The sequence below is a fragment of the Schistocerca gregaria genome, chromosome 1 (genome assembly GCF_023897955.1).
Source record: "Schistocerca gregaria isolate iqSchGreg1 chromosome 1, iqSchGreg1.2, whole genome shotgun sequence".
In the NCBI taxonomy this organism is placed as follows: Eukaryota; Metazoa; Arthropoda; class Insecta; order Orthoptera; family Acrididae; genus Schistocerca; species Schistocerca gregaria.
Genome location: NC_064920.1, coordinates 1,073,574,661 through 1,073,600,386, shown reverse-complemented (window position 1 = coordinate 1,073,600,386; position 25,726 = coordinate 1,073,574,661). Strand labels below are relative to the sequence as shown.

Here is a 25,726-nt window from a genome sequence, read left to right as displayed (position 1 = left end):
TTGGACGGGTAGCAAATTTGATTTGTCACTCAACTGATAGGCCTACAGCAAGAGGTGGACTGCCATATACAGTAAGACCTTGCTGAAACACCACATTGTACAGCTCCCTCAATGAGCAACAACTGAGGCCACTGCTGTTGCAATAGAGACATTATCAGCTCTGATTACATTCATCTCAGTTTATCAGCCACCTGAAAGGCCACTAGAACCCAGAGATGTTGAAGCATTACTTTCTCTCCACAGTAAACACTTTATTGTGGGGGACTTAAATGCAAAACATTCTGAGTGGCATCCAGTGTAATAAGTAACAATGGTTGCCGTCTACTGCATGTAGTTTGGCAGCACAATGTGGTAGTTTTACAACCATATGACCCAATACACTACCCAAAAAATGCACGTGGCTGCCCTGACATGTTTGATATCGTGGTGGTAAGGGGAGTCGGACACCTCACCACTACCGTAAGTTGAGGGGCTCTCTCATTGGACCATCTACTCGTCATATTTGACATAGATACTGATGGCATGGAGCCACTGAAATGATGTCAACAGCTAGGAAGGGTAAATTGGGAACAGTTTAGAGAGATTGCCACAAGACTCTCTTGCTGCCATCCCAGACCCTGATATCATCGATGCAGACGAGACACTGCAGCAGCTTACGGTGAACTCTCTCCAGGCTGTAGATGCTGACACACCCAGGGGTACATAAAGGCCTCCTGAGATATTGCAGGCCATTCCTGAAAACAAAAAACAGGCTTTTTTGCGAATGGCAAATTACACGCCAACCTGCCACCAAATGCCACTAAACTGGGTGCACCATGAGATAAAGGTGTCCTTGGAAAACCACAGAAATCAAAACTGGGCAGGCAAAGTAGCCATGATTCACATTGAATTTGGCTCTGTCTGGTGAATAACCAAGCAGTTCTTAAGAAAAGGCACCATCTTCCTCCTCTACAAATCAGCAGAAGCCGTTGTCTTCAAGCCTGATGCCAAGCCTAATGTCTTGGCCTACAGCTTTGCAGATTACTTCACACTGGTAGAGGATAACATAGATGGAGAGCACATACCAACTGTGCAACAACGGCTGCCCACTTTCCTCACAGAAGATGTAGGCAACACTATAAAGCACATCACAGAGAAAGAAATAGACATTCAACTTTGGTCCATAAATACCAGGAAGGCCTGCAGCTGTGACCAGGTGGAAGCTCTTATGCTGAAACATCTGCCGTCTGATGCACTGTGGCCTGTCAAAAATGCCTTCAACTATGTTTTGCGGACTGGCGACTACACCTATGCATGGAAACACGTGGAGATGGTTGCCACTCACAAACAAGACAACGACACAAAGCTTCCACAAAACTATCGGCCAATAAGTCCACTCCCTGTTCTATCCAAAGTCTTCAAAAGAATCTATATTAAATGGCTCTTGGAGCATGTGGACAAGGAGGGGCTGATTCCTGGAGAGCAGTTCGGTTTTTGGCATGACCATAGCATGCAGCACCAACTACTGCTTGTCGAGGATGCAATGGGAGCTCTGGAGCATTGAGAGTACAGTATTTCTTGATGTCTCCAAGGCCTTTGACTACGTGTGGCATGAGGGTCTCCTCCACAAGCTTTTTATACTGGGGGTTCTGACACCACATGTCAGACACATCACATCATATCTGTGTGACCAGACATTTCACATTCATACTGAAGGCGGCATCTCAACAAATAGACCTATACGAGCAGTGCCACAGGGGTCAGATCTCAACGCCCTGCTGTGCTCTCTGAATACATCCTATGTGCCACACACCAACAGAGTATCACTCCCACTATACACAGATGACACTACACACTATGTGTGTTCCCTAAGAATCGACGTCATTCGCCGACGCATACAGGAGCCTGAACAACAAAATGCCAGATGAAATTTAATGTGACTAAAATCCAGGCCATCATAATAGAGCATTAGATGTAGATTACCTATGTACCTTAAGCCACTGCAAATCATGGGAGTTCCTACCCCCGGTCTTGCGTGGCTAAATATCTAGGGGTAACGCTCGATAGGCACCTTACTTGGAAACCACAAGTCCGTGAGGTCTGGGGGAAAGTTAATGATTGATTGAAGGTGCTATATCCCCTTTTCAATACACAATCAACACATACTCCACACTGTGAAATTATGCTGTATCTCGCACTGATCCAACCAGTGCTAGAGTATCTATCTGCAGTGTGGGGGAAGGCAGCCGATACACACATACATCAGCTCCGAGGGGTACAAGGGAGAGCTCTGCAACTCACCTTGCACCTACCGTGAAACTACCCGACCAGGGCCTTGCATGAGGAAACAGGGATCCCCACAATAAGGGATTGTATAAAACAGACTGCCCGACGGTTCTGTTAAGCATTGCGGTAGTCATTGCGGTAGTCTGATAATGAGCTCATTTCAAGTATAGGAAACCAGCAGCACTGGCGACAGACCACCAGATGGCCCAACCTGCTTCAACAGTGAGATAGGTCATAACACAAGTGCGTCAATGCTCCAGATTCAAAGAGGAAACACACAAATGTTAGGGAAATAAAACACACATGGAGGAACCACACTAATAGTTGGAGAAACTTAGCCAGCACAAACACAGACAGAAAGGGCTGTCCTTTAAGAAAAGAACAGATGCTGTCCTGTTGCAGGTTTATCCTACCCCATCAGAGCCATGCCATGTGTGCTAGCAGCCATTTCATATACCAGCTCAGGCCAAATAGATGATTCCCCTCACCACCAGCTTCTCTGAGCTATACAAATGTGAGTTACCTTTCAACACATACTCCACTCCTGTAATCGTCCTGGTCTGAATCTCGACTAACACAGTATCCATACACCCGCCACCCAACAGTTTCCCCTTCCTCCATCCTTTCACACCCTTCCAATTCATGTCTCCGCATCATTTTCAGCAATTGCTGCTTCCTACTGGCCCCAACAACCATGCTTCCCATGCCTAACCCGCATACCTGCCACCCTTCCCTCTTACATTCCTAGCTGGCAAACTGGCTGTCTCCCTATGAGCCACTAGCAGCTCACCCCTAATTCTCTCTGTGCCTCCCACCTCCATGACGTTTTGCCGTTTGTGCACCCACTTCCGTCCTTGAGTACACCATCGCAGGCGCTTCTGTCTGTGATGCAGCGTCAAGGGTAACCACAACCGTGGTCTCTGAGCTGATAGTCCATGCTGCTGCAAATGTCGTCAAACTGTTCGTGCAGATGGTTGTTGTCTTGCAGACGTCCCCATCTGTTGACTCAGGGATCAAGATGTGGCTGCACGATCCATTACAGCCATGCAGATAAGATGCCTGTTATCTCAACTGCTAGTGATACAAGGCCATTGGGATCCATCATGGCATTCCGTATTACCCTCCTGAACCCACTGATTCCATATTCTGCTAACAGTCATTTGATCTCGACCAACGCGAGCAGCAATGTCACGGTACGAAAAACCGCAATCGTGATGGGCTACAATCCGACCTTTATCAAAGTCGGAAACGTGATGGTATGCATTTCTCCTCCTTACATGAGCCATCACAACAACGTTACACCAGGCAATGCTGGTCAACTGCTGTTTGTGTATGAGAAATCAGTTTGAAACTTTCCTCAAGTCAGCAAGTTGTACGCGTCACCACCGGCGCCAACCTTGTGTGAATGCTCTGAAAAACTAATCGTTTACATATCATAGCATCTTCTTACTGTCGGTTAAATTTTGTATCTGTAGCACGTCATCTTCATGGTGTAGCAATTTTAATGGCCAGTAGTGTATTTAATAAAGATGCTATAATTCTTGTCAGGCTCATCACACATAGGAAACTGATTCTATTGCTCACTTTTTATTTGCTTTAGACCTCATTAAACTATTACAGTCATGTGCCACATAATTCTACTACTGCATCTTTCTTTAACATAGTTGCTCTTCAGTATATATTTCTGTGTCTTTATTTGACACACTTTGTATGGTTATGCATTCTCTGGTGTTTGTGACATTAGAAACTGATACCTTAATATTTTTCCAGTTCCTGAGGCTCCACCTCTGAATGTAACATGTTCTGCATTGTCATCACAAAGTATGAAAGTGAGCTGGGGTCCACCACCTGCTGGATTCCATGGGGGAATTATTCGAGGCTATAAAGTTGTCTATAAGCCTGTCATTTCAGACTCAAGTAAGTATTTGTGGTTCACTGTTCTGTATTTATTTATCAGCTGTATAAATAATTGCTAATAAAAGCTATCATATAAAAGTACTGCTGAATAACTGATGAGTGGGTACAGCTTCAGTGTGTTGGTAAAGAAGAGTAAATAAATAATATGAGAATGGTAGGAGAAGGTGAAATATTTTATGTATTGCAGCTCTGTTTTTGAGAGTTATTTACTCTGTAGAGACCAATTTAAAATATTATAAATGATAGGAACTGGATGAATATTGCTTTGTTCTAACTGAATTCCTCAGTCAGTTTTTTAGGCAAGTAGCCTCTACCCAGAAGCATTCAGACACAAACTACACAGTATCTTATGAGGAATCATACAAAATTTCACCCACTTGTTAGTAGCTACCTTTCCTGAACAATACACTTTGGCCTTCACAGACTAAAATAGCATGCCGCACACAAACCATGAACAACCGAACAACAGCCTCTAACCTGACAAGAGAGACTCAAAACTTCAAAAATGGGATGACACCAGATTTTGATGAAAACTGCATAAATATGATAAAGACAGTTCGGACACTAGGCTTGCATTGATTGTTCAGAGTACTGACGGTCATCTAAAATATGAGCAAAAGACTGAACAAAAGTAGCCATTATCTACTACCCAAAAAATGAAATGAGAAAATTTGAGTGGGTTCACTCTGTTGTCACTTGCCTTGAAGCCATTAGAATAATAATAATAATAAAGCAGGTTAAGGAAGTAGTGGGGAAAAGTCATATCCAAAAACAATATAATAGGACAGGAAATACAAGGACATAAAAGGCCTCACAATTCTATGTCCAGATGGAAATTTACTGTGAAATAATAAAATACAAAGTAAAAAGTAATTTATTGCCATTACTGTTTCTAATAGTCATGAGCTACATCATGGCAACAAACAGACCTGATCTTGTCATGTGTCATTGTGGCTTCTGTCAGTGGTAGTGGAAGTTGGAGAGAGAGAGAGAGAGAGAGAGAGAGAGAGAGAGAGAGAGAAGGTAGAGTTTTCTTGTTTGTAAAAGCAAACAGAAGTGTCATTAATGAATTTCTTCATAGTTAGCTCCAAGCACTCACCACGGGACACAAAAGATATTGAGCATCTCTGGTTGGAATTTTACGGTATTGTCCATCACGTGTTAGAGATATATGTACCTAGCAAAAATGTAGGGGAGGGAAAGGATCCACCACGGTTCAACAAACATATTAGGAAGTTACTTAGAAAACAGAGATTTTTTCACATTGTTTTAAACATAGTCACTGCCTCACTGACAAACAGAAATTATGCAAAATGAAAGCAGCTGTCAAAAGGTCAATGAGAGATTCATTTAATGAATTTGAAAGCAATATTTTATATGCAGATTCTAAAAATAACCCCAAAAAATTTTGGTCATACATAAAATCTATGAATGCTACAAATAATTCAATACCTTCACTTGCTGACAGTACAGGTAATGTAACAGATGATGATAAACAGAAGGTTGAAATTCTAAACCTTGCTTTCAAGAACTCATTTACAGTACAGGCCTGCAGCACCATTCTCCCTTTCAATTATCGAACAAACGCAAGGATGGCTGATATAGTGTTTAGTGTATCTGGGATCGTAAAACAGTTAAGATCCTTAGATGCCAGGAAGGCATCTGGCCCAGACGGTGTCCCCATAAGATTTTATGTTGACTATGCTACAAAAACAGCGCCATTCTTATCCATCATCTATGAGAGTTCACTGGAACAGCAGATAGTTTCTTGGGAATGGAAGAAGGCCCAGGTCATAGCAATTTATGAAAAGGGTAGAAAATCAGATGCACATAATTACTGGCCAATTTCATATTTTGTGTTCAGACATAATGACCTTTCTAGACTCTGAGAAGCTCATCTGCAGAAATCAGCATGGTTTTAGGAAACAGCGATCATGCGAGACAGCTGGCGTTCTTCATGCATGATATGCAACAGGCTCTAGATACCGGTTCCCAGATTGATGCTATATTCCTCGACTTTAGAAAGGCGTTCAATTCAGTTCCACACTGTTGCTTGTTCCAAAACGTCCGTGCTTATGGTCTATCCAATTACATATGCGGTTGGCTAGAAAGTTTTCTAACAGACAGAGAGCAGTATGTTGTCCTGAACAGGGCGACTTCACAAGAAACAAGTGTAACATCAGATGTGACCCAGGGCAGCATAATAGATCTGCTGCTTTTTAGGATTTACATAAATGATCTGGTTGATGGTATTGACAGTTGCATTAGACTGTTTGCTGATGATGCTGTAGTCTACAGGAAAGTAGTATCACACGAAAGTTGCGAACAGATGAGTGAGGATTTCCAGAATATAAATGTATGGTGTAATGACTGGCCGTTATTTGTCAATATTAGTAAGTGTAACCTACTGTGTATAACAAAGCAATGTACAAGTACAAAATAAATGCCTACTCTTTGGAAGTGGTAACATTTGTCAAGTATCTGGGTGTGACTACTCAAAATGATCTCAAATGGACCGATATCAGATTACACAAATAACAGTAAGGCAAACTCTAGATTGCAGTTTACTGGTAGAATTCTGAAGCTATGCAATCCTTCAACAAAGGAAATTGCTTGCAATACTTTAGTTTGTCCAGTGTTAGAGTATTGTTTGTCTGTATTGGACCCTTACCAGTAGGGTCTGATTCAAGAGATTGAGAAGGACCAAATCAGAGCAGCAAAATTCGTGACTGGCACATTTAGCCATTGTGAGAGCATTACAAATCTCATAGAAAGTTTGGAGTGGGACACACTTGCAGATAGACGACACACTAAACGGGAGGAGCTGCTCATTAAATTCCAAAATCCGATCTTTGCCAAGGATGTAGAGTGTATATTATTACCATCAACTTTCTTTTGCTGCAGTGATCACCATTCAAAGGCCATTCAAAGATAACGGAAATTAGAACTTGTACTGATGCGTTCAGATAGTTGTTTTTCCCTCGCACGCTCTGTGAGTGGAACAGATGGGGAGAAATGAGACTTTGGTGTGAATAGTGCTTGGTGGCTAGCAGAGTATATATGTAGTATGTAGATTAAATCCATTTAAGAAAATTGTAATGAACCTAATGACCTGTCATCTGCAGACAGTGTTGTAATGTGGGGAAATCTGTAACAAAAAAGCAAAAGAAATTCAATTGTATGCTACAGACTTCTTCCCTAAATTAACACATAATTTCATGCTTAGAATTACCTAAAGCCTGTTCATACTATAAGAATATTTAACACAATAAAATAAACCTGAGGCTTAAAATACAAGATGAATGTTAAATTACTTACTTTCAGTAGATTTTCTACTAATTAAGATGTGTATACACAAATGTTTTAAGCATTTACAGAACTTGGCGCTTTCTCTTTGCAGATCATATTGTCAGTTTAATTTCAGTGCCAGGAATCTCCTAGTATTATGAAGCTTATAATTGTACTGATGTACTTTGTCATTGATCCCACCTTCATGAAGATAGATTTTCAAGATATAATCTCCAGATCATAATGCATAAATGAAATGATTAAACTGAATCAAATAATCTCCACAAGCAATGCTCTAATAATATTGTGTTGGTCTTCAGTTTATTATCTGAAGTATGTTAATAGAAGGGTTACTCCAAATGAATAGTACTACATTTTTTTTTCAAAAACCCAACATTTGTTCTACAACTTTGCTATTTATGGAGCTCCTAGAAATATTGTTCCCACTTGTACTTAACTCCAGATCAACCAGTTTCCACAAGTCACACTGTCAAGCACACTATCAAGATGGCTGCTGCACTTGATGTTTGAAGCAACATACTGTTATAGAGTTCCTGTGTTGTGAAAACAAGACAGTGACAAACATTCAGAAGGTATTAAAGAAGTTTTACAGGATGATGCTGTTGAGCATGGTCAGTTAGTTGTTGGGAAAGCAAGTTTTCTGCTGACAGTGGGCACTCCAATACTCGGGATCTCCCATATAGCAGTAGACCAAACACTGTACAAGCTCCTGATAATGTGCAGCGTATTTACAATCTGATTTTGGTATACAAACCTGTAACAGTGAATGAACTGTCAATATGAGTGCAAGTAGGAGAAGTGTGTGTGTGCAGAATATTGAGACAGTTGAAGCTGGAAAGTGTTTGCATTGAGAATGTTAAAGGATTACAAAGTTTTGGTGGATAATATTGAAGAACCATATCTACAATTCTCACCTGGTTCCATGTGACTGCCACCTCTTTGGTGAGGGAATCCCTTTGTAGAACAATATTTGAAGCTGATGTCTGCCTTGTGAAAGATGCTAAACAGTATCTCAAACATGCCTGCCTTGAAGTCCACCACGTAAGTATACTGGTCTTGTTCCACAGTAGTGTAAGGCAATTGAAAGGAGCAGAGATTATATGAAAGAATGACATTTTGTTTCCATAAATATATTAATGTGTGTAAAAATATCAAAGGGGTGGAAAATAAATTGGGTGTAAAGAATGTGAATTTCTTTTGGAATGTCTCTCACGTGTTTGTAGAGTTACAGTACCTTAAACAGTATAGAATTTGAATAAATTTTCTTTATAAAAGATAACATTTTTATAGTGTTTTCTTACTTTCAGATGTACGTTTGTCCAGGAGTGAAGTGAAAAGAACACCTAGTCTAGAAACGTACCTTCATGGTCTGCTGAAATACACCAATTATTCTGTTAGATTATCAGCTTACACAGATGTTGGAGAAGGAGCCTCAAGCAACTCCATTTTTTGCAATACTGAACAAGATGGTAAACTGCCAGTGTATACCATTTTCATTATCTTATGTTAAAACTACATCTACATCGACTTGATTACTCTGCAGTTCATACTTAAGTGTTTGACAGAGGGTTAAGTGAGCCACTTTCAGACAATTTCTTATACTTTCAAACATGAATAGCAGAGGGGAAAAATGAAGAGTGAAATCTTTCACTGTCTGCTCCACTTTCTCCTATTTTAGGATGAGGTCATTTCTGCCTGTGTGGGTGGGAGTCAACAAAATATTGGCATTCAGTTTGTGATTATGATTTCATTAAAAGATTTAAAGATTTCCATTCCAACTTGCACATCATATCCATGACACTGTCTCCTATTTTGTAACAATACAAAACAAGCTGTCTTGTTTTGGGCTTTTATCTACGTCCTTCATCAGGCTTATCTGATAAGATTCTCATACCAAGTTGCAATACTTGAGAAGAGGATTGAAAAGTGCTGTGCCGGCATCTCATAGATTAGTGCATCCTGTAAGTATACTCCCAATAAATGCAGTCCTTGTTTTAAAAAGTATTTTCTATGTGATGGTTCCAATTTAAGTTGTTCTGATGACTTTACTAGACAGTAAACAACAGCACATCCACTAACAATGAAAGAGGGCCACTCAGATTGTCTCCTAAACTGTTTGTATTGATAAAGAATAGAAAAGGACTGTAACAATTTGCTGGGGAACCCCAGAAGTCACTTCAGTTGCATTAGATGACTTCCCATCAATTAGTGCAAACTCAAACTGTGACATTTATGGCTGGAAATCATGAAAGTAGTTGCACAACTTAGATGATACTTCATAGGCACACAGTTTGATTGAAAACCACTTGTGAGGAACAATATCCAAAGGTGTCTGGAAATGTAGAATAATGAAATCAACTTCAGATCTTCTATTGATAACACTCAGAGAATAAAGAGCCAGTTGTGTTTCACAGGAACATTACATTCTTGACCTGTGCTCGTTACATGGAACTGTCAATGATATGGATCTACAATTCAGTGGATTACTTCTGTTTCCCCTCTTGTGTGTTTGTGTGACCTCTGCAACTTTCCTACCTTTGAGTATGGATGTTTTGTTGCGATGGCAGTTGTATATGACTGCTAAAAACTGTCAATGATATGGGTTTATAATTCAGGGGAATATTTCTGTTTCCCTTCTTGTATTTTTGTGTGGCCTGTGCAACTTTCCCATTTTTAGGTATGGATGTTTTGTTGAGGTGACAGTTGTATATGACTGCTAAAAATGAAGAAATTTCATCAACATACTTTGAAAGGACTCTAATTGTTATACAATATGGGCCAAAGGATTTACCTTTATTAAGTGATTCAACTTGCATCACTGAACTAAAGATATCAATTTTCAAATTATTCATGTTGGTAGTTTTCCTTCATTTTAAATCTGGAATATTTACTGCATCTCCTTTATGATAGGATTCTGGCAAACCATGTTTAGTAACTCCACATTAGTGGTGCTGTTGGTGGAACATTTACCATTGGTGTCATATGGTGAAGGTATTGATTGTGTCTTGCCATTGGTATACTTCACATACGGTCAGAGTCTCTCTGGATTTTCTGCAAGACTTTAAAGCAGAGTTTTGCTGTGAAATTCTTAAAAGCTTCTCATATTGAAGTCAGTGCTAAGTTTTAAGCATTTGTAAACTATCCCTGATTTTGAAAATGTTGTGCTCTTTTAAATCTGCCTAAAGCAGATCACATTACCTATGAGTGGCCTTAATAATTTTACAGGTGGCCACACAAATAATTGACACCTCAACACTTCAAACACAACTGCATGACACTAGCTCACTGCTGGCTCATGTGGAATATTACACAATGTCTACCAACTGCAGACAGACTCAATTACATATTAAATGATGGAATTCCAGATGGAATACTTTATTTACCCAATTATAATATGAGGTATTTTCCCCAAATTCATCATTAAGAAAATATGGCATCATCTTATATTCACAGATTAAACTATTGTTGCTGAGGTCAACATTTTTACATTATTTAATAGATTAATATAGAGCTCATCTTGCATGTATAGATGAAGCTTTGGCTCTTGAGGTTTCATAAAAATTTATTTTGAACAATCCTAAAGGGTAGGACAGTACTTGTGTTTGAATGGACTCAAGATCTCCCTACACATCGAAGCACCCAATACAGTATTGATCTTGCTCAAAAAATTACCTGACACTGACTCACAGCACTAGTGAAAGGGATGCGTGAGAGACTATGAACTAGTCACTACAACAATCTAATGCCCTGCTTAAACACTGACAATTTTTTTGAGACAGAGGCAGAAATAACGTTAAATTAAACTTTTGTTGTATTTAAACAGGTCTGCTATAAAATACCATACACATACATTTATTTTTTAAGTAAAGGTGTAAATCTTGTCCTTCAAAAACCGTTATTTGGTTCTGAACCCAAGTCAGTTGTAAATTAGAAATTCAAACACTGTAGATGCATTAGAATATCAGTGAAATGTTACCAACTTTTTAATCAGGTTTAGAACACAATGGTGACATTCAGATTAAATGAGAAGGAAAGTTAACCCAGAATTAAATGTTAAACAAACAAAATAAATCACATTAAGCAGACTGTAATTATTGTTGTGAGAGTAAATTACAGCAAAAAGAACCATTGAGGGTATAATACTAACAGACATCACTAGATCGCAGGACAAGCAGAAGTTCAAGAATTGGACTGACAGTGATTGTGATCTCTTATTTATGTATTAGTTGCTATTGTTCTTATGATCTGCACCCTAAAAGATATTGCTGACCATGTTTCACTGTTGTTCAAGCACAGCAATATGAAAAGTTGTAGGGGGAACAGTACCCAGCGTGTCTGAGAACTACAATGAGTATGGGGAGGGGAGTGTTGAGCAGGCAGAAATTTCGTCTTTCTGCCAACCATGGGAATGTATTCTGCATACTTTGGCTTTCTATGAACATCTACCATGTTTAAACTATAGTTTTCCTGATTCCTTTTGCATTCGGAATCAAATTGATTTGAAAATTGGATGAATACTCGACAGTAACATACATTTTTGCAGGAGACACTAAAAGTCTAGATGAGAGCCAGTGACACACTTATGAGTTTCATGCAGCAATGTTGTCGATGTTCACCATGGGGTATGATGGGAATGACTTGATGTGTGTCAGCTGCTGGCTCTACACAGCCAATGAAAGAGCAGCAGGCAGACAATTTGTCCTAAATAATATATCTCTTGTTCCAACAAACAGCTCAGGTCATACATACAATACCAGGAACAAAAATGATCTGCACAAGGACTTAAAAGCACTTACTTTAGTTCAAAAAGGGGTCCACTACTCAGGAACACTCATCTTCAATAATTTGCCAGCAAACATAAAAAATTTAGTTACAAATAAAGATCAGTTTAAAAGGAGCCAGAAAGACTTACTATTGGCCAACTCCTTCTACTCAATTGACGAATTTTTTAATAGAAACAAATGATGTGTTGTATATATTTATACTGTTAGTATTGTTATTTCAGCTTTAAAAAAAAAGTGCCATGTTCCACATCCATGAGGATCTCCTCAACACAGATCTATGAAATGAAAAACTAATCTAATCTAGTCTAATCTAATCTTTGGAAGCAAATGTCATCGTAAATTCTGACGTCAATATTGAACCAAAATCTGCCATGTGTTCACAAAAAAAGCTGCTGTGTTCTCGGGTTACATAGTAACCACAACCGCATAAATTGCAACAGATTTGGATGAAACAGCCAAATATTTGTGACACTAGAGATATAAGATTCACAACCATCATATTTGGATGACGACAATGATGTTTAAAAATAGTGATACGACAGATGACAGGATAAGTAAACAAAAAAGGAAGTGAAGATAAAAATCAGTGTAAACTACTGCTTTGTTTATTTTATTTCTTCTTCTATTATCAAAATATAGATAATCAATAAATGGCATAAATTTAGACTACTTGTAAGGTTAACTTTTGGACAGACACCTTACATGAATAAAAATTATGATTACTCATAATATGTTGAAAAATAAATTTTTCTCAGGAACCCTTTTAAAAAAAGGGTTGAGGGGTCGTCTTATATGTGGGTAAATATGGTAATAACAGTATGGAAAGGCTATATTGCTGCTCACCACATAGCTCAAAGATAGACACAGTGAAAAAGAATGCTGCAGGTGTTCAGCTTTCAGACTACATCCTTCATCAGAAGTAGAAAGCACACAGACACTTTCAAACACACACACACACACACACACACACACACACACACACACACACAAATGAGACCACTGTCATATTCGTGTGATAAGGCCTGAGTCTGCAACTCAGTGACTTGTCTATGAGATGAGCAGCTATCTACCCTTTCAATAACACATTATTAACATTAGGTGAATGCTCAACCTCAACAAACTGCTACTTTGTGTATAACATCTAAATAAAAATTCATTTAAGTCAGATGTTACAAAATATTAAAATGTAAAGCTATTATAATTTGTATATTAACATAAAAGAGAGAAAAAAAGACAAAAATTACATAAATACATTATGCAAAAACATTGCTTAGTCTATCTATGATATAAATGTCCTTAATTTGGCATGAATAAGGTTGTGTGTTGTGCATTTTGGCAAACACTTGGCTCTATAAAAGCATGCCAAGAATTTTCAAGAAAATAAAATTTCCTGTTTTATATTTTTCACAAGGTACCATCTCATGCCAGAAAAGTTGTACTGTATGTTCGTGAAGACAGGAACATTGTGGCTACAAAACTATAACAATGGAATTTTAACAAGGACACTAATAAATTGAATTGAATTGACAAGATATCATTTTAAGATTAGATTGTTTTGATAACTAATAATTTTTTGAATGTTAAGTATTGAGAAACAGTAAAATGTTTCTTGAAAGAGGAGAATGAAGACTTTCAGATAACTTATGTGAATTTTGAGACACTATTGCCAGCAGGTTTGAATTTTGAATGTCACATTGTTTTAGTTAATCATAAATTTAAAATATTTCTTTAAATGAAATTTTTCCTCAAAAACTAATGATACTGTTTTCATCAATAGTCTGAGAACTACACATTGACTAACAAAATTTAGTGGAATACCTCCCTGACAAGAATTTCACAATATCATGTACTTGTGGTTTATGCATTACAAATACAGTATAATCAGTGAGTGGAGCCATTCCACCTTGTTATGTTTCAACCTGTTTTGTGTACCATGTGAGGTCTGTTCCAGCTCTTATTAATTTAATTTATGTAAAACTCACAGTTGCTGTCAACACTATTTCGTCAAGTTTGAACAATGTCTGGGTGACACATTCACAGTTAGTATAGAAGGAATGGAGAATGTCTCCTAAGAACATGCCAAGTGCATTGTTACTTGCTTTCTTAAATAAATATACTTTGCATTTATTTGTGTTAGATTTGCATGTTATGGTACTCAATGTTGCCACTTCAACCTTGTGGTCACTAACTTCTGTATCTAGCATGATGCTTCTAGTACATCACTGCAACCAGTTACACTTTGTATGTGCTCAAAGAAAGCATTTAACACAGTTCTGCATGAAGTTTTATGCTTACAATCGATTTTAAACATTTATTTTTACCCTCGTATCAACGAAAGGTTAAGGTCACCATCAACTATAATTGTAAGAATTGATGAGATGACCTATTAGAAATGAGACTCAAATTTTCCATGAACGCTTCAGCAACCATATTATCTAAATCTGTTGTTGGTAAAAGGAATTGTTTATTAATTTATTTCGATTTTTGAAGGTAACTTTTACCTATATGACCGCCCAGCAATGTTGTAGGTTACTATATTTTCTCAGCAAGATAAACTACTTCTGATAGCAACAAATAGGCCACCAGTAATTGAACTTGTTTTATTCTTTCCGTACACTGTTAAGTCCTTGGTAAAAACTTCAGCTAAACTTATCTCTGGCTTTAGTCACCTTTCAGTACATACAAAAATTTTTGCTGCAGTGCTTTCTATAAGCTTTTGCTGCTCTGGTTCTTTCCCAACACAGCTACAGTAGTCTATATGTGTTACTAAATTGAAGCCCCCTCACAGTGTTTTTTCTGTCTGTATGTAAAAGCTAATTAAAGGAACTTTTGTAGGGATTTTAATACAGTTTTAAGTAATTGACAGACTGTGTATACAATTTGCAAATATTTTGTGGAAATTGGCTGAACTAGTGGATTAAAGTGTCCTACCGTATTTTTCTGTCTATGTAAAGGCCAGTCTCAGGAACTTCTGTATGGAATTTGATATGGCTTTCGCCAACAGATATTCTGTGCAACTGACTTGCTAGATTCTCAAAATCCCAACTTAATTGGGGCCCCCTGTCCATAATGCTCCTAAAATTCTTAACTGAGGAGAGAACTGGTGACCTTCCCAAATAAGGTAGGGTTTGGCAAGTGTGAAGACCATTAGAAACTCTGCCATGTGTGGGCGGGCATTATCTTACTAAAATCTAAGCACAGGATGGCTTGTCATGAAGAGAAACAAAATGGACACAGAATATCATCAATGTACTTTCGTGCTGTAGGAATGCTGTGGTGGATGACAACTAAAGGGGTCCCGCTACGGAAAGAAATAGCACTCCAGACCTTTGCTCCCAGTTGTCGGGCTGTATGGTGGGTGACAGACACATTGGCATCCCACTGCTGCCCAAGGTGTCTCCAGACACATCTTACTGGTCATCAGGACTCATTTCAAAGTGTAATCTATCACTGAAGACAATTGTACTGAGTCAATGAGATTCCAGGCCAAAGGCATGTCTGGAATTGTCTTGGACAATGTGGGATGCCAACTTAACTCAGCCCAACAACTATTAGTGATGGTCTGGGCAGTCATTTCTTTTCGTAGCAGGATCCCTATGGTCATCATCTGTGGCACCTCTGCAGCATGGCAATATGTCATTGATATTCTATGCCTCATCTTGTTGCCTTTCATGGCATGCCATCCTGAGCTTTCATTTCAGCAAGATAATGCCCACCTGCACATGACAAGACTTTCAGGTGCTTGAATTTGTGTTTGACCAGTGCTACCTTGCCCAGCAAGGTTGCCAGATCTCTCCCCAGTTGAGAATGCTTGGTGCATTATGAGCAGGACCTTCCAACAATCTTGGGATTTTGAGGATCTGATTAACAAATTGGACAGAATTTAGAATGATGTTCCTCAAGAGGACATCCAACAAATGTATCAGTCAATGCCAGGCTAAATAAATGCTTGCGTAAGGGCTAGAGGTGGGCCAACGTGTTACCAATGTGCTCAATTTGTGAAACTTTTTCTTTTCAATAAGTCATCCATTCGTTTCTGAAATTGTAAATATTTGCTTACCAACTTTGGCTCCATATGAAACTGTTATGCTCGGTGACTATATATTATTATAAGGAATGAAAGGAATACAGTGATCAGTCACATTCCCATTGGTTTTGTTATCATTCTTGCTATGCTTCTTTATAAATATTTGAAGCAAAAATATATACATGATAAAAAGACATGTGTGTTCAGATGCAAATTATGTCTTTTTTTCAGATATCTGAAAATTCAGGTGCATCATTGTTTATTCTTTAGATATGAATGACCAAATTTAATGTATTATGTTTGTTAGCCATATTGGGTTTATTTTATAATATTAAAGTGGAACTGATACTTTGCACTTACCTTCATGAGGTGAAATATTGATACTGCTGGTAGATACAGACAGAATACACACACCTTCCCAGTTTTGGGAACTAATAGTTTCTTCCTTGAGAAAGAGAGATCAATAGTTTGGCGGTAGTTAAAATGTATTGGGTTTTCTCATAAGTTCATTTGTTTTGCTTGTGCTTTCCACCTGCAAACCCTGCACCCACCAAGCCCCCAATGGTAACCGGTACATAACTGCCCCTATGACATAGATGTCAACAGCATGAAACACCATTGAATATGTCAGTGTGTGTTTGTACCTGGCATTGGAGGGAACAGCATGAATTTGTGTTTACAACCTGTGGAAAGCAAGAGGGAACATTTACAACATATTAGGCTGTTTCACTACCATAAGGCAAAACCTGCCTCACAATTCCAGCAAAAAATTTGTGCTATATACAGGGACACTGCAGTAATGGCCCAAGCATGTCAGAAATGGTTTATTCAATTTCAACCTGGGAATTTCATCCTAACAGACAGACCTCGATCTGGGCAGCCATTGGCTACAGATATGGAATGGCCTGGTGCCATGATAGTCAACAATCCATGAATGACAATGTGGGTGTTGGCATTGGAGCTCAATGCCACTTGTGCTCCTGTGGCTAGGAACGTGAAGAAGCTGGGTTATATAAATATTTGCAATGTATCGGTTACTCCTGAACTGAGTGAAATAAAATTTGACTCTGCATGTGTCAATCTGTGACTCCTTACTGAGACACAATGAGACTGCTCCTTTTCTGGAATGGCTGGTAACTGGTTCATGTATAAGAGTGCCTGGAAAAGAATAAAAGTATAGCATGGTGCAAGAGAGGCCAGCCACCACTATCAGGTTCCAAAGCAGGGCTGCATATGAGGAAGGGTCTGCTATGCACCTGGTGGGATTTCAAAGGTCTGTGACATACCATTGTGCCTTAGAAGTCCCTTAATCACTACTAGCTGTGGCCTGAAGTCATACCCATGGCTCTTGTAATGTTACTGTTCAATACTGCATGTTCTATGACGTGTATTCAAACCAGACATTAGTCATTATTTTGAAGTGAGTTGCACCAAAGAACACATTCACACATGAAAAGATGAAACTTTACTGAGCTTATTATCATGATGGTGACATTGTTGTCTTCTATAGAGGCATGATATTTTCTGCAGGCCCTCTTGGAGTACAAAGAAAATTAACTGATAAAAGGATTGTGAAAATTGGGTAATTCTCAATACATTGAACAAGGTAAAGTATTTGAACTTTTAAATGTTTGTAATCTGCTACATTTCCCATATTATGATGGTACAAATTGTACAATCACAATCAATAATGCAACTGCTTTGTGTAGCTTTGCAAATGATTTCCACTGCTTCCTACCAAATCAATCCTCAATGAAGAAGAACATAAATAATATACAAAGCAAAGAGTTTACATCTCTATCAGAGACAACTTCTGGTACATATTTAGCAAAATCAATAGAAGTGAGTTTACAGAATTTTATGTAAAACATTTAACATTGTTTTAAGTATGTGGAATTGAAATATTTAAGCATAAAGTAGTTAATTTATATGAACATGGATTTATAGGAATTTAATTTTTATGTAAACAAAGATACAGGTAATCACTGCTATCTTAGGATTCCCAGTGCTTCAATGGTTTGATTACATTACACTCTCCATACCATGATGCCAGGAGTAATGCAGTTGTGAGCCTCCAGAACATTGGAACAATGGGTCATTTCCCTGTGTTGCCACTGTGCCCTTTGACAATAGCCATGTTGGGTGGTGCACAACAACTATAGATTGCTGAATACAGTGTGATGTCATTCATAAAAAGTCACTGCTTCCTCATGACAACACCTCAAAAGCGGCTATTTGTGTTGTGGTGTTAATGTCAGTCTAAGTATGAGATGGTAATACCCTAGTCTGGTTGTTGCTAGTCTCTGACTAAAAGTGCAGGATGAAAGAATGTTGCAGGGAGTCCATTATTTGTTTTCATACGGCAGTCACAGGTGTGAATTGGTTGTGATGAGCTCAGGGCACAATACTGCGATTCTTCTTTGTGATAGGGAGACATGGTCAGCCAGAACCTTGATGATAAATATTATATTCCCACACAGTCCAACATTCGGCCGCTGTTACAGCTGAATGTCCCACAAATCTGAATACTAAACAATTTGACTAGCCAACCAATTGGAGACCAACTATGAGGCCCATTTCACACTCTACCAGATGTTGATAAAGCTTTCTCACATGAGTATGTGTCACCTCCATGTCTCTGACAGTGATCACTCAACATCTGCCGTGGTTCATTATTTGTTACATACACTAATAGTCCTGCTAACGACACTAAACATGAACAGCACTAATGCACTCTGGAGGCCATTCCATTTGTCACAGAGAATTGCAAATGCCATCATTTACACACTTGCATATGGTGTCCTTGTGTACAAAGTTACATTTACAGTTGACCATATCTCCTACACACATCACTTTTTTGCTGGGTAAAATACTCCAGAAGTAAGATAGTTCCCCATTTGGATCTCTGGATGGGGACTACTCAGTAGGATGTTGTTATCAGGAGAAACAAAACTGATGTTCTATGGATCAGAGCATGGAATGTCAGATCTCTTAATGAGGCAGGTAGGTCATAAAATTTAGAAAGGAAATTGATAGATTAATGTCAGATGTAGTGGTGTTCTACGGATCAGAGCATGAAATGTCAGATTGGGCAGGTAGGGTAGAAAATTCGAAAAGGGAAATGGATAAGTTAATGTTAGATATAGTGGGAATTAGTAAAGTTCTGTGCCAGGGGGATCAGAACTTCTGGTCAGGTGAATACAAGATTGTAAATACAAAATCAAATAGGGTAATTCAGGAGTAGATTTAGTAAGAAATAAACAATAGGAATGTGGATAAGGTGCTATGAACAGCATAGTGAATGCATTACTGTAGCTAAGATAGACACAAAGCCCACACCTGCCACAGTAATACAAATTTAAATGCCAACTATGATAAGATTAAAAAAAAAAAAAAATTATTCAGAGAGTTAAGGGAGATGAAAATTTAATAGTCATGGGGGACTGGAATTTGATAGTATAAAAAGGAAGAGAAGTAATAGTTGAACATGGACTTGGGGAAAGGAATGAGAGAGAAAGCTGCCTGGCAGAATTTTGCACGGAGCATAACTTAATCATAGCTAACACTTGGTTTAAGAATCATGACAGAAGATTTTAAATGTGGAAGAGACATGGAGATCCAGAAAGGTTTCAGATTTATTGTATAATGGTAATACAGAGATTTTGGAACCAGGTTTTAAATTGTAAGACATTTCTGGGGGAGATGTGGACTCTGACCATAGTTTATTGGTTATGAACTGCAGATTAAAACTGAAGAAACTGAAAAAGATAGGATTTTAAGGAGATGGGAGCTGGTTAAAATGAAAGAACCAGAGGTTGTAGAGAGATTCAGAGGGAGTATTAGGGAACAAGTGACCAGAACAGGGGAAAGGAATACAGTGGAAGAAGAATGGGTAATTTTGAGATATGAAATAGTGGTGGCAGCTGAGGAGCAAGTAGGTAAAAAGGAGACAAGGGATAGTAGAAATCCTTGGTCATGCAAGAGATTTTGAATTTGATCAATGAAAGGAGAAAATATAAAAAATTCAATACATGAAGCAGGCAAATGGGAATACAAACATCTAAAAAATGAGGTAGACAGGAAGTGATAAATGGCTAAGCAGGAATGGCTAGAGGACAAAGGGCTTATCACTAGGGATAAGTAGATGCTGCCTACAGAAAAATTGAAGAGACCTTTGGAGGAAAGAGAACCACCTGTATGAATATCAAGTACTCAGAAGGAAAACCAGTCCTAAGCAGAAAAGGGAAAGCAGAAAGGTGGAAGGTATATATAGAATGTCTATACAAGGGAGATTTACTTGAGGGCAACATTATAGAAACGGAAGAGGACATAGATTAAGATGAGAAGGGAGGTATGATTCTGGGAGAAAAATTTGATAAAGCATTGAATGATGGAACAAGAAAGAAAGAAAGATGAAGCAAAGTCACAGGAGTAGACAACATTCCGCTGGAGCCACTGGAGCCTTGGGAAAGCCGACCGTGACAAAACTCTTCCATCTCGTGAACAAGATGTATGAGACTGGTGAAACACCTTCAGACTTCAAGAAGAATATAGTAATTCCAATTCCAAAGAAAGCAGGTGCTGACAGGTGAGGAAATTACCAAACTACCAGTTTAATAAGTCACAGCTGCAAAAAACTAACACGGATCTTTTACAGAAGAATGGAAAAACTGGTAGAAGCTGACATTGGGGAACACCAGTTTGGATTCAGGAGAAATATAGGAACAAGTGAGGCAATACTAACCCCATGACTTCTCATAGAAGATAGGTTAAGAAAGGCAATCCTATGTTGATAGCATTTGTAGACTTAGAAAAAGCTTTTGACACTGTTGGCTGGAATACTCTTCTTTCAAATCCTAAACATAGCATGGGGTAAAATACAGGGAGCAAAAGGCTGTTTACAATTTGTACAGAAGCCAGATGGAAGTTATAAGAGTTGAAGGGCACAAATGGGAACCAGTGGTTGAGAAGGGTGTGAGACAGGGTTATAGCCTATCCCTGATGTTATTCAATCTGTATATTAAGCAAGCAGTAATGGAAAAAAAGAAAATTATGGAGTAGGAATTAAAAGTCCAGGGAGAAGAAGTAAAAGCTCTGAGGTTTGCCGATGACATTGTAATTCTGTCAGAGGCAGCAAAGGACTTGGAAGAGCAGTTGAATAAAAGCGACAGTGTCTTGAAAGGAGGATATAAGATGAACATCAACAACAGCAAAACAAGGATAATGGAATGTAGTCGAATTAAATCAGGTGATTCTGAGGCAATTAGATTAGGAAATGAGACACTTAAAGTAGTAAAGGAGTTGTGCTACTTGGGGAGCAAAATAACTGATGATGGTTGAAGTAGAGAGGATATAAAATGTAGACTGGCAATGGCAAGGAAAGCGTTTCTGAAGAAGAGAAATTTGTTAAGATCGAGTATAGATTTAAGTGTGAGGAAGTCATTTCTGAAAGTATTTGTATGGAGTGTAGCTATGTATGAAAGTGAAACATGGACAATAAACAGTTTAGACAAGAAGAGAATAGAAGCTTTTGAAATGTGGTGCGGAGATAATGAATAGAATTGTGGGAAAAGAAACTGCTGGCATAACCTGACTAGAAGAAAGGGTCAGTTGGTAGAACCCATTCTGTGACATCAAGGGATCACCAATTTAGCACTGGTGGGAAGTATGGTGGGGTTGGGGCGGGGGGTGAGGGGCAGGGTAGAGGGAGACCAGGAGATGAATACAGTAAGCAGATTCAAAAGGATATAGGTTGCAATAGTTACTCGGGGATGAAGAGGCTTGCACAGGATAGAGTAGCATGGGGAGCTGCATCAAACCAGTCTTGTTTGTAATCTCCTAAGCAATATGAGTAGTTAGTAGGTAGCAATATTTTCACAGAATGATTTAGCACATTACGTTCTGTGCTTTAGTGAACTGTCATAATTGTAACTTTGTTCCACTTTTTTTTCAGTTCCTGGACCACCAGCTGGTATCAAAGCATTGTCTCTGACATCTGATTCTGTACTGGTTTCATGGTTGCCACCAAAGTACCCAAATGGTATTATTACGCAGTACACAGTATACTGCAAGAAGAAACATCATCCACCAAGGGTTGGTTCCATATTGTTTGCATTTGCATGTTTCCAGAAAGATATTATCTCTAACTGTAACAGATCCAGAGTTTATACTAATTCAGAATCTGCTAGTCAACCTGTAAGTCAAAATACACACACATGCAAAGTCTGTCATCTGTAATCTGTTGAAACATTTCTTAAGAATTTCAGGTATGGATTTCATTAAAAATACAAAAATAAATGTGTTACTTTTCACACATATATTAATACTGGACTGTGGGAAAAGAATATGATGGAATTATATCACTTAATGAGTACTTACTATATGTTCAATGTAGCTTATGCACATCTCACAGTGGGTGCTGGGTCAGGAGGAATCAGTAGATATTGACAAGTATTGACTTTTATCTGCTTATTGGCATCTTTTGTTTCCAAAAATTACTGTTTGAAGTGTCATTTTACAGTAGTATTTTGTAGTTTGTGGCAACAAGATTTCAGTTTTGTCTACACATAGTCATTTAAGTGATCATTTAAGCTATCATTACTACTTTTGTCACTTCTGTTTTTAATTTCTTAGTTTTACATGCTGTGAGAGTGGTGTATTTAGGAGGAAGGAATTACTTGTGTCTACTCCCATCACCCTCCATGCATAATGCAAAATTATATTGTGCTTATAGTATTTTGTTTGGAAAATGCACCATATTACCAGCCTTAAGTTGATTTATAAGACCATAGTTATTCTACATCTACATAGATATTCCACAAGCCATGATACAGTATGTGGCAGAGGGGTGCCCTGTACCATTACCAATCATTTTCTTTCCTGTTCCACATGCAAATAGAGTGAGAGACAAATTACTGTCTATATGCCTCACTATGAGCCCTCATTTCTCATATGTATTCCACATAGTCCTCACGTGCAATGTATGTTCATGGCAGTAGAACTGTTTGGCAATCACCTTCAAATGCCAGTTCCCTAAATTTTCTCAATGGCGGTTTTTGAAAAAAATGTCGCCTTCCATCCAAGGATTCCCAATTGAATTCCTGAAGCATCTCTGTAACACTTAAGTGTTGTTCAGACCTACTGGTAACAAGTTTATCAACCCACCTTTGAATTGCTTCAATGTCTGCCTTAAATCTGGTGTGGTACAGATACCAGATCTCAAACACTTGAATAGTGCTCAAGAATAGGTTGCCCAGCATCCTATATGCAGTCTCCTATACAGGTGAACCACTATTTCCTAAAATTCTCCCAATAAACACAAGTTGAAAATTCATAATCCCTACTGCAGTTCTCTAATGCTCATTCCATCTCATATTTCTTTGCAACATTATGCCCAGATATCCAAACAACTTGAGTGTGTCAAGCAGGTCACTAGTAATACGGTACCCAAACGTTATGGGTTTGTTCTTCCTACTCATCTGCATTAACATACATTTTTCCACATTCAGGGCAGTTCGTCACACCAACCGGAAATTTTGTCTAAGTTGTCTCTTATCTGCCTATAGTCACTCAACTTTTGACACCTTACTGTACACACTAGTATCCCATCAGCAAACAACCGTAAATTTCTGCCAAATCATTTATGTATATAGGGAACAACAGCGGTCCTATCATACTTCCCTGGGGCACTCCTGATGATATCCTTGTCTCCAGTGAACACTTTCCATCAAGGACAACATACTGGCTTCTATTACTTAAGAAGTCTTTGAGCCAATTACATACCTGTGAACTTATTCCGTGTGCTCGTACCTTCATTAACAGCCTTCAGTGGGAAACCATGTCAAATGCTTTCCAGAAATCTAGAAATATGAAATTTGTCTGTTTCCCTTCATACATAGTTTGCAGTATATCATGTGAGAAAAGGGCAAGCTGAGTTTCACAGGAATGATGTCTTCTAAAACCATACTTATTTTTGGGTGTAAGCTTCTCAGAATATGTTCAAGGATTCTACAGCAAATAGAAGTTAGGGACATTGGTGTGTAATTTTGATGGTCTGTTCTTTTACTCTTCTTATATACTGGAGTCACCTGCACCCTTTTCAGGTCAGTTGGGACTTTGTGCTTGGCGCGAGATTCATGATAAATGCAAGCTAGGTAAGGGGCCAGTGTTGTAGAGTACTCTCTGTAAAATTGAACTGAGATTCCATCTGGACATTGCAATTTATTTGCTTTCAAATCTTCCAGTTGTTTCTCTACACCCGGTATGTTTATTACTATGTCATCCATACGGGAGTCTGCCTGATGGCCATCTGTATGTTTGTATGATTCTCACGTGTGAATGGTTTCTTGAACATGAAATTTAAAACTTCAGCTTTAATTTTGCTGTCTTCAATTGCCACACCATACTATTTGACAAGGGACTGAAAGGAAGCCTTAGACCCAGTTAGCAATATTAATGAGACCAGAGTTTCCTTGGGTTCTATACAAGATCTTTTGCTAAGGTGTGATGGTGGTAGTTGTTGTATGCTTCACACATAGATCCTTCCACAGATAGATGAATCACTGCTAAGCTTTGCTTTCCATCATTTGTGCATTCCCTTTCGAACCAATAATGCAACAGCCTCTGCTTACTCAACAGTCTCCAAATTTCCATCCCTTACCCACTTACCAGGCACATAACCCTCCAGATCACTATTTACAATCTGCTTAAAGTTTGCCCATAATTCCCCTACACATGTCTTACTGGAACTACATGATGCTCCTTCACTGCCCAAGTGAGATGCTAATAACTTCTTATCTGTTCTGTCTAGTAGAAACACTCTCCTAGCCTTCTTGACTGATTTATTAACTTTTGTAATCATAGTTAGTATAATGACATCATGATTGCTAATCTCCATTCCTATACTGACATTGTTGATAATGCCTGGCGTACTTGTAGCTACAAGGTCCAAGGTATTTCCATTGTGTGTGGACTGCTGAGCTAGCTGTTCAAGACAGTTTTCAGAAAATGTATTCAAAAGTATTTCCAATGACTGACTGTCTGTCTGTACTTCCCGCAATGAATCTATGAACATACCAGTCTATACTTGGTAGGTTAAAATCTACTTCAACTAGTATTGCTTGATCTGGGTATTTATGTGCTATTGATCATAGTCTTGAATGACAGCAGAATTGGGTGGCTGGTAAAAACATCCAAAAATTAAGTTGATTTCATGAACACCTGTTGTATGCAACCAGATAACTTGACTGCCACACTCAATTTTGACCTCACTAGAGACAATATTTTTGTTAACTGTGATGAACACTCCCCATCCTATAACTTCCAAACTGTCTTTCCAATACACAATCCATGACACACAAAATATCTCAGAGATTTCCACTTCAGCTTTCAGCCAGCTCTCAATCCCATGAATAATTTGAGGGCA

General features: G+C 38.5%; 1 protein-coding gene across 1 annotated transcript in view; it reads left to right on the top strand.

Moving 5' to 3' along the window:
* Positions 1-25,726, top strand: part of LOC126288932 (Down syndrome cell adhesion molecule-like protein Dscam2) — a 412,211-nt gene that overhangs the window by 287,220 nt on the left and 99,265 nt on the right. The window contains exons 18-20 of the mRNA XM_049984899.1: positions 4,036-4,182; positions 8,799-8,960; positions 22,256-22,395. Of these exons, the coding sequence (XP_049840856.1) occupies positions 4,036-4,182; positions 8,799-8,960; positions 22,256-22,395 (449 nt within the window). The remainder of the gene's footprint in view (positions 1-4,035; positions 4,183-8,798; positions 8,961-22,255; positions 22,396-25,726) is intronic.